The sequence below is a fragment of the Marmota flaviventris genome, chromosome 11 (assembly GCF_047511675.1).
Source record: "Marmota flaviventris isolate mMarFla1 chromosome 11, mMarFla1.hap1, whole genome shotgun sequence".
In the NCBI taxonomy this organism is placed as follows: Eukaryota; Metazoa; Chordata; class Mammalia; order Rodentia; family Sciuridae; genus Marmota; species Marmota flaviventris.
The window spans coordinates 73,256,136-73,267,045 of record NC_092508.1 but is presented as its reverse complement, the minus strand read 5'-3'; the positions used below and the strand labels follow the sequence as shown (position 1 = coordinate 73,267,045).

The following is a 10,910-nucleotide window of genomic DNA, read 5'->3' as shown; positions in this document are numbered from 1 at the left end:
TTCACTTTTATACTCACAACCACCTTTGATAAATCATGACTGGATGGAAAGATAAACAAAATCTTATATATACATACATATGTCAGAGAGGCTTGTTATCATCAAGTTCAGGAAACTGAGAGGGAAAATCACAAAAGAGAAACATAAAACTCAAATTTTCAGGTACCAAATTCAAGCAGCAAGACATCCTCATAGTACCCTCAGGTTCATTACTCGCCTTGGAAAGCAAATTCAATTTTCAAATTAGTTTTCAGTTTCTATTGCTCCCATAAGAAAACACATTATATTACACAGATCTTTATATGTTGAAAATAATTCCACCGATTGACTTGAAAACAGTTTATTTAATTTATACAAATAACTACTAAATACAAAAAGTAGATTAAAACAAAATAGTTATTTTTTTCTGGCAGAGTTTAAATGCACATAATGGATAATTCCGAAGAAAATGCATTTTCCCCCACAGCGTTCAGGACTAAAATTCTACTGAAATCTTTGTTTCTAAATCAGTAATATATTCGGTGGTGTCACATGGGTAATGACTAAATACGTTCTGCATAAGAACTGAAAAAAAAGTTACAGTCTACACACATACAAATGTGAAGCATTTAAATGTGAATTTAACTGATAATAAAAGAAAATGTCCATTTCAGAGTATAGTGTTAAAAACATTTCAGTAATAAAATCATAAGACCACATAAAAATAAGCTTTAACATACACACAAAGCAGTTTTGTAAAAACTGCTAAGTGCACAAGTAATAAATAATTTGCAAAGTTGTGTATAAACAATTCCTAATGTTCGGCATCGTTGTAAACATCAGCACATGTGTAAAATGCAGCAAAGTCTGACATTACATTTTGTTTTTGCCAAATTGAATTCCTATTATCCAAAGACAGACCAGTGGAGTACGCAGCCAAAGTTTTGGCAAGTCGGGTCTTTAAAATTAAGAGTAACAGTGCAAGTAAGGAATGCAAAGAATTCCTAGTGCAATAAAGAAGAGAAGCACAGGCAATATTGCTGATTAAAAATTCACCACCTCCTTGAGTTTCCCGTGGGGAGTGTCTAGGAGACCTGTGAAAGATATGCAAAGCCATTGTCTTAATGCCCAGATCTCTTTTAGGATTTCTCTGTGTTCCTCCAGTTCCCTACCTTTGCAACAGTATCTGTCCACCATTAGTCTTTGAAGTGTGAACAGTTCATGAAATGCCCAGTTCACAGTCATTGAGCGAGGTTGGGGTGGTTTTGGTGTCTCCCCAGCACATGGCTAGGTGAGATGTCTGCCTCGTCAAAGTGGCCATTGAGGGAGGGAGACAGATGAGTTCTGTTCTGACAACCAGGCAGGCCAGCATTAGGTCCCAGCTGGACAACGACAACATCAAATCTTCCTTCTTGACACCATGAAAATGTCAACAGTCAGTTTTCAATTTGTCTAGGGAATTATCAATTTTGGTCAAAGTCTTTTTGATACGCAGAGCTGTGAGTCTTGCAGATGGGTTTTGATACCAGCATTCTTTCATCAGCTTGGCCAGAGAGGTTAATGTCTGAGAAGAGAAAGAACAAAAACCACAATGACAAATTGGCTGTTTAGTGGCACTGAAAGCTGGGCAGAGGTCAAGTCAACTGTTTTGAAAAACTCTGCAGGTTGTATGAAGTTAAAGAGATGTTATTACCATTTTCTTTAAACAAACAATCAAGGCTTTAACCAATGATAAAGTCACTCAAGAGTTTCTTGAACTCTGTCCTTTCGACTCTTAATACTACCAACTTACCTTATCAGGCAAATTACACAGGCCAAGTTGGACCCCTTGATGGATTTATGGACACTAAAAGCAATGGTAGTAACCCAGAGATAGTGAAATTTGCAAATTGGATCACTTCCCAAAGTCCTAGATCTGCTACTAGTTATGTGTAGTAAGACAGGCTCTACAGCATTGAGTAGTTTGTTTGGAATTTTAGGTAAGCAGAGATAAAGAGGAGATGAAAAGCATCACTCCAGATCTCAATGCAATCACAGGGCTAATAGCAGCAGTAATATGTCTCCTAATCCCTGGTCAGTCATAAATTCTTCTGAATAGTATCACTCATTAGTAAGACCTACCAGACAGCACTTCTTAAAGAACAAGACAATTTTCCAAATCTACTCAGGCTCAAAGAGCCTTCTACAAAAAACAGGGAGGGAGAGTGGCCAATACAGAGTGCAGATGGCTTAGATACAAAAGATCTATTGAAATCAAAAGCAAGCAAATTACAAGCAGCCAAAATAGCTCTAGAACCAAGAAACTAGAACTCTCACCGGGTCTGAGAACCATCTGTTGGGTATGTTTGGCCTCTGTTGATCCACACACACTACTTTCCTCATATCTTCAAAACTTGGGTCATTGGGAACTACATCGTAGAATGGTGGCTTGTAGTCTTCCACTATACCTGCATATGGGACAAGAATTGTTCTGGGTTAGCAAGATAGTAAATGTTCCCCTAAGATTTAATTGATGGGTCTCACAGGTTATAATGTGACAGGATAAAGTACTAGTCACCTTCCTCATACCTCAAGCCGTTCTGGAAACTACAAGGAGATACTAACTATACAGCCTGTAGGGAAATGGAGGAAAATATTTATTAGAAGAAAGTATGTGAAAACTTCTCATGTAATCACGAGTACTAACAAAATGCTCCGACAGGACACACAAACAGCTCTGCAATGCCCAATAAAGATTGAGTGACCTAAAATAAAAATTCCTCTGGTTGTCAGAGAAGAACAAAACACCTCTAAAAAGTACACGAATCTAGTCATTTCCAACCATAAATAGAAGTAAAAAGTTGTCCTCAAACTAGAGTTAGAGGCAAATAAATTAAGACCATCCCCCCAAATAAGGCTTTCTGTTATAAAATTATTTTGTAATAAGAATCATTGTTTAAAAATAATCCTTTCCACTGGGAGGGATGCTAATATATTATGTAATATTGCATTTCCTTGTTCATCCATTCTACATGCCATGAATACCCTCTAACCACCAGGCACAACTCTCCATTGGATGGTTCTGTTAATTACTCTCAGATTGAAGGCACAAAACAAACTGTAGAGAGGATAGCCATCAGAAGGCAAAGGAACAGTAAAGAAAGCTGAACTCTTCTCTTACCCCTATGCAAACATCAAAGTGAACACTTTCAGCTTCTATTCCTGAATGACTTCCCATGGCTTAGAAACCTTTTCCAACAAAATTACATAATTCACTTCATCATTTGCAACTGGAAAACTGATTCTTCCCTTCATCGAGATGAAACCAAAAACATCTATTCTTTCCTTCCCTTCATCAAAAAAATTCAGTAGAGCAGTCAGCGGATAACTTGGCTTCCAGCTCTCTTCCCTTCCTCCATGTAATTTATTTCTACTCCTAAATACATAAGGGGTTATGGCAGAGGACAGAAGGAAGCTATGCACACAGTTATGATTAAGTTTTCCTAGTTCCTACAAGACACCTTTAAAGCTTCAATCCCCTTTTCATTTATTAAAGAAATTACCTAGCAGTGAGAAATTACCTACCATTCTCGCGAATCCCATATAAATACAAACCACTTATGCAGAAGATTAGATATGATAAGGAGCATCTGTTCAAGAAATACTACAGAATTTTTTTTTAAACTTCACAAATTCAACTAAAGAGTTTATTTTTAAAATAGAAAGTAGTCTAAATTGTATTTTTAAAAATTCTAGTTGGTACCCTTCTTACTTCTGAATCACTTAGCCCATTGCCTAGCTGCACTGTAATGTGTCAATCACCTTCCCTGACAAATCATCAACAGCCCATATTGGGCATCAACCACAGCTTCCAGAATACCTGGAACATCTCAGAGGTCTTACATGCTTCTCATGTAAGATCCCAGGAAGCATTCAAACAAAAATATTTTACTTCTTTTCAGTAGTAAGAGACACCACCTAAACCCTGCACCTTTGCCAGGCCACATGAATAAATTTATGGTAAACAAAGATGTGCTTTTCACCACCTCTTAATTTTTTTCCGCAGGAACACATTTAATAACTTTGCTTAATTCTTTAAAATTCTCACAGAAGGCTATTTGGAGTAATTTGCCTAGTGAGTGTGGGAAGGGTTATGTGAATGTAAACAGTAACACAAAGTCAGATTTTTTTTTTTTTTATTTCTAGGCAAAATAAAATGTGGATTAAAACATAAGATTTGACGATGCCCAACAATGAACTTCACTCTACAAAGCTGAAGTTTTCCCTTATGTTATCCCATAGTTTAATCTTATTAAATACCCCCAGCTTTTAAGAAAGGAAGTCAAGTTTAAAAAGAAAGACCACTTAATCGATTATGCCTGGGACTTTGTCACAACTCTGTTTCTTCAACCATTGGTCAGTGGTTGACTTTGTCCAGGCTTCTCCGAAATAAAATAAACCTAACTGTAGCAATCACTTGGAACTCCCTCTAGTCAAGGAAAGCACATGTCCATCAGTCAAAAGTACATTATAGCTACTATGTGTGGAATGCTATATTAATGCTGAGGATAATAAAAAGCTTAGACATGCTCTTGTTTTTCAAGGAAATCAAATTCTAGAAGATCAACACAGTCCCTTTCTTTCTTTCCTCAGATGATGGTTTCTTTCTTTTTCTTTCTGATACCAGGGATTGAACCCAGGATACTTACCCACTGAGCCACATTCTTATCCCTTTAATTTTTTTTTTTTTTTCCTTTTGAGACAGGTCTCACTAAATTGCTTAGGACCTCTCTAAGTTAGTTAGGCTGGCTTTGAATTTGTGATCCTCCTGCCTTACCCTCCTGAACCACTAGGATTAGAAGCATGCACCACTGAGCCTGCCAACCATGTTTAATTGAAAGGTTTTTTTTGTTTTGTTTTATTTTGTTTTTGAGGCAAATCTATCTTTACCAATTAAAAAGAACCTCAATACCTTTTCACCCCACTATTTATATCCTGAAAGGCAAAAGTAGAAATACTAAATGTTTGCTTGTTAGCTCAACACTGACTCAATAACCGTGTGACCCTTTAAACTCTGTGTGTCAGAAGTTATACTTGGCAGTAGGGATACAAATGAAAAGGAAGTAGTGACCGTACTGAGGAGCAGGGCAATAGGAGAGGTGGATAAAACTGAAATGATAAACTTGTGTCAGAGACAGAAGCCATAAGATGGGGGGGCAGAGAAGGACCCATCTGTCTGGTTTCCCAAGTACAATCTATAAACTGGTGCTACCAGAATACAATGAGCTTTCCAGGACCCAGGGGTTGGGTGCACATAGATAAGCAATTTGTGAGGGAGCATGAAGGTGAGAGGAAGACAAATCACCACGGAGAGATCTTCACTCCAGGCAGAGGGAGAGTGGGGCAGGGAAGGATGACAGTGAGCCTCACATGCTGGAGACATGAAGGGGAGATCCCTAGAGGTTAAGAGTGGGGCACAGGGCGGTGGGAAGCCTGGAAGGAAAGACCAGGGTGGGTGGGAGGTGAGCACATCAGGAGGTGACTTGTGTTGCCAAGGTAGGAAGTGACTGACTTACAACGGTTCCTCATATTTGCCAAAAAGTGACATACAATCTGGGTAGCCAGGCAAAAACAGTGAACTGTAAGTCCTATAAAGGCAGCCCCCAACGAGCAACTGCCAAATCGTGAGCCAGCAGAGATGACAGCACGAATTCAGGAAAGCAACTAAAAATATGAAATGCTTCAAGTGCCAAAGGAGTGGTACAAACAACAAACGATACAGGGATGCAGGGGAGAGGAGCTGTAAACGCTGGTCAAGGAAGGAACAAACAGCCTGGCTGGCCTTCCCATCAAGGCGGCTGCTGACTCAAAGCGGCCAGGGAAAGCAATCAGAGAAATTATTCATAACTACACCCCCTCAACTTTTGGCATGTGTAACTAATTTATACGATCTTTTTTTTTCTTCCTTGGGCATATGTTTAATTGAAAGCTTTTTTTTTTTTTTTTTTTTTTTTTTGAGGCAAATCTATCTTTACCAATCAATATCCCTACCACTAATATGCAGCATAGCTCTGAGTAAACTCTCAGTTGTCAGTTTTCCAATACCTTCCAACTACACATCACAAGCTCATGCGCAAAACAAGAATACCCTCCACATGTGCTCTGAAAAACATGAAATGCCACCGTGTCCTGCCTACCAAGGCCTCGGACTAAACACTCATCTTCTCCCCTTTGACAGATGCATGTCACAGGTCTTTCTGTTTCACATCCTACCCTTCCATATTCCACTGTCTCCAGCAAGATCTTCAGAAGAAAATTGAGGTTAAGTGCATTATGTCTCTCCTCTGCCTGTATTCCACCAGTATTGCCCCTAGGAGGATGTTCATTCCCCACCACTGCCCATGTCCACCACAATCCTTCACATACCTGGGCATCAGCCACACTAAAATGGCTTGCAGTTCCACTAAAAGGGTGTATAAGGACTTTCCATCGCTCTTCCCCCTTGTGTAACACACCAATTATCATCATAGTCTAATTGTATTCTCATTCTCACTTGCAACTCACACCCTCCCAAGCTTGCCCAATTGAGCTCTTCTTCAACTCTTTTCGGACTCAGTTCATGCCTCTGTCTTCTGAGCAGACCCTACAACTTCCACAACTCCAGGGTCCCAAGAACCAGTGCTCACCCTATACTCAGGCACCTTCATGTGTACCTCAACTGTTATGGCTTAATCTATTGATTTATGACAATTTATTATAGCTACAAGTATATCCATACAGAGAGTTGCTATCCATAGGTAATTCCTACAGAAAGGCTGAAATTCTTCAGAGATTAGTAGAACTAATCTAGTAGTAGAATTTAATTAGTAGAATTTGAAAAGAAAAAAGAAGAATGGTTTGTACTTGCTTTCTGGGAAAATGATAAGTCAAAACAGTTGTTTCCTCTAAGGGTGGTATGTGCGACACTTCGATGTGGTTCAAGGACAAAACCTTTTTATCTTACTAATTGCATATTTATGGTATCACTGTCTTCCATTTTATGCCAGGTGACACTGGTTTTCCAACTCTAGTGGTGATATTAATTTTCTTTCAAAACAAATTTAACTTTGAAACTAGCCAATTTAAAAGAAAAAATTACATAAATAGTGATACAGGTGTCAAATGGGTATGGGAAAATCATGAAGGTAGCATGTGTATGAATGAATCCTGGGAACACAGAGTTTACAGAAAGGCATTCTTCCTGTTGAGACAGGGCTCAAAGAGGTGCCTCCAATATTTGTGTTATTCCACCTGATATAAAATGTCAAAATATTTTTCATGACATAGCATACAAAAAAAATTGGTTAGTGAACGTATAGCTAAGGCTTGTCATGGCAGAGGGGATGACACCTCATAGTTCTGGACCTGGTGGTCCTAATTCACTGACAGGGGGGTCAGAGAATCAGTACAGTATCTGGGACATCCAGGAGCCCCACAACAGGTTGCCCTTTCTGAAAGCAGAGTTGGAGTTGGGAGGGCAGCTCTGCTCCTTGCTAGGCAGATTAAGGTTGTAACAGCTGTGTCCGAATGCGCCCCCACTGCAATTCATGGACAGTGGAACCACACATGCTTTTTTTTTTTTTTAATATTTTTTAGTTGTTGATAGCATCACATATAAATAAGTAAATAAAATAAAGGTCTAAGAACTGAACCCATATACTTTTTTTTTAAAGAGAGAGAGAGAGAATTTTTTAATATTTATTTTTTAGTTTTCGGTGAACACAACATCTTTATTTTATTTTTATGTGGTGCTGAGGATCGAACCCAGCACCCTGTGCATGCCAGGCGAGCATGCTACCGCTTGAGCCACATCCCCCCCATATTCTTTTTAAAGTCAAAACTTACTGCCTCCTCAGGAACCCATACTAAAATTACAAAACTAATTAATTTTTAAATTAATTAATTAATTTCTATAGCTAAGATTCCCATAGATGCAATACAGCAAAAGTCGATGATTTATCAGTTACTAAGAAGTCAGGTTTAACTAACAATATTTAAGCAGCAATGGACTGAATTACCACAGGGGTGGACAAAAATGCCTAAGAAAGCTGCCTGGCATTTCCTGAGTTGGATTTTACACACCCCCAAACCTAGCGAGACAGAAGTGCAGACATTTGGTAGCTATAAATCCCTCCTAAGAAGGTGCCATTCACTGCATGGTAGGGCTTTTATGGGGTTTAAGATGCTGAAGTTTTGTCTTGGGGAAGGACTGCTCAAGAGCCAGTCGGGAAGAGAGTACTGGGTAGTAAACAGCATCCAATCAAGTTCTGCTGCCTTCAGGTTATTTTGGAATGAGGTCAACTGATTGCCCACCTCTATTATGGATCTCTAAATCATGGACAAGGAATTCAGAAATTTGATGGGGGAAAAAAATCCTTCCTCCCATCTCACCTCCATATGCCTGACCCTAGTTGCTTACCTAAAAGGTAAAAACAAAAAGTGAGCAAAAAACCTGAAATTACTATGAATGTGAAAAAAAATTTCCCTAGTATGATTCAGCTATTTGTTCAAACCGTAATATACGCTAAAGTAGTCAATTAAAGTCATGAAACATGTTGGATATTAATTTGCTGAAGAAGTGAGAGTTGTCATGGTTTCCATACACAAGCCCATTGTGCTTAGGAACAGAAGCACATGCGGTTCCCTGGCAGGCTCAAGATTAATTAGAAGAGGTTTTTCCAAAATAAGTGTGCCAAACATAAGCTTATTCTAACAAGAGTTTTCTAGTCCCCATCCCCGAAGAGGTGCAGCTTGGCCAGCCAGGGTTTTTCTCTAAGACCCAAATAGTTTTTGACACATGTGAATGCTGGATTTCATCACAAAATAATCAAAGCCAGTGAAACAGTGTTCCACAGAAGCTTCCCATGGGCAGGGAAAAGGGGAAGCGAAGGTCATGTCCAGGCCAAGTGCTAGCACAGTGAGGAGGAGAAAAGGGTGTCTGAGGTCTGCAAGCTCCTAGAAACTTGCCATTTTGCAAAGTAACCAAAATATGAGGACCAAAGCACTCTCTCTAAGCCACACACACACTAAGTGCTTCACCTCTGTGACCTCATTTAATCATCATCACCTTTTTAAGTGGATGTTACCTATATTTTTCAAGTGTTGAAATTAATCAAAGGGACTGGGTCAGAAAGCATGATCTCAGGGGCCAGAGTGTTACTGATTCCCTTTTGCTGCCTCCAGTGGGCCCAGGAAAAGCACTGCCCAGCTCTGGAGAGCACAGTCCAGCAGTCTCCTGTGTGTAGTGACATCTCCAGAGACGCAGAGCAACAGAAGACAGAAAAAAACCATCTCGATAAGCCATATAACCACCAAACACCAGAGAAACAGATTTGTCCTGTCTTCTTCCGGTATGTGCCTGCGCAATAAGGGTACATCGCCTTCTCAAAAAAGTTTTATATCCAGAGTTGCGTATATGCAGAAAGGAATGGTGGCATCAAATCTTCTGACCTTAGATCTACTAAAGTTCTGGGGGCTGGGGCCCAGCACTGTGTGTCTCGACAAGCTCTGTACGTGATTGTGGTGCACGCTCCAGTTTCAAAACTACTGATCTAAGCAAAACCCTACCTGAAGTTCATGCACATATTCACACAGGAGAAGTGAGAAAACGGTTTTCTTTCCTACCAATTCCAAATTCAGTGTCAAACTGACACCACAAGTAAATTCCAAAAGACACTATTGAGAAATGTTCACATGTGAAAATGGACTTAACTCTCATTTCCTGTACAGAAACAGCATGAGGTTTATTATTAGTAGAAAATAAATGTACAATTCCAATAAAAATACAAAATACTACATATTTTTATGCTCATAGTTCACTTGAGGATCATATTGCTCCAAGAGAACTATCTGGTCATCAATTTTTATAATGGACTCTGAAACTCAAAGGATGTATAATTATAATAACCTTCTTAATGTAAGACATTCACATATTTAAATGAGGTACATTTTATATACAATAATTTCAAAATCTATATTCCTTTAATGATAGTACCTAAAGCTGGTAAGAAAGTGAAACAGGTACATCACACCCTGGGGTGAGAAGGATATTGTAAATTAGAACTGCTCTAAGGGAAAGCAATTTGGCAATGTGTTCCAAATCATAAAAATGTCCATACTCTTTGACCTATTAAATCTGCTTCTTTTCAGATTAGGAATGAATTCTCCAAATGAAAAAGTGATGTGCACAGAAATGTCTACTATAGGCCCCAAATGGGGAGACAGGATGTACTCTAACAATATGGAAATGGATAAATTAATAAAATATTATGTGAGCATTTAAAACAAGTACAGGGACGATATGACAATGTGAAAACCACACACACAAATGAAAAAGATGATATAGATTTGAATTTATATGATTACAACTGAATTTAAAGAGTGCACAAAGAAGTACAAAGAAACGTGAATAAAATCTGAAAACAAAAATTTTCTTGTTTTTCTTTCTATTCACTTTTTCATTTTAGGGGAGTAGTCATTAAAGTACTAATTTTAGTAAAGTAGGTTTTCAAGTAACATGGGAAACTATTAAGCCTGAGTTTAGATAAACTGATCTGTAGCTGTGGGGTAGGGGTTGGGGTGGGGGTGTCCACGTGAATGTTCTTAGAAGAGAAAGGACCACAGAAAGAAAAGGGAAAAATATCAAATTAGTCATTGCCAAAGGACAATAGCTGATTTACATGAGAAATAGATACCCTTACCCCCCCCCCTAAAAATCAAACCATATCACAGAAGTTCAACCCACAAAGTTTTAGGAAATAGCTAGCAGCTAAATGATGCGAAAAAGGAGATCAATAAATCAAAAGCAACCAAAACATTCTCTCTTCCACCATCCACAACTGTGTTTTCCAAAAATAATGTTGAACACAGGATCTAGCAAGCAAGCTAACATTTATTGAGCTAAATTTTAAATG

General features: G+C 38.7%; 1 protein-coding gene across 3 annotated transcripts in view; it reads right to left on the bottom strand.

Annotated features, from left to right (window-relative positions):
- Positions 1-324: 324 nt before the first annotated feature.
- Positions 325-10,910, bottom strand: part of Acvr1 (activin A receptor type 1) — a 123,439-nt gene continuing 112,853 nt past the window's right edge. For all 3 annotated transcript variants that reach the window (XM_071619165.1, XM_027938038.2, XM_071619164.1), the window contains 2 exons: positions 2,296-2,426; positions 325-1,543 (listed from right to left, as the gene is read on the bottom strand). In XM_071619165.1, coding sequence (XP_071475266.1) covers positions 1,409-1,543; positions 2,296-2,426 — 266 coding nt within the window. In that variant the 3' untranslated portion in view covers positions 325-1,408. The remainder of the gene's footprint in view (positions 1,544-2,295; positions 2,427-10,910) is intronic.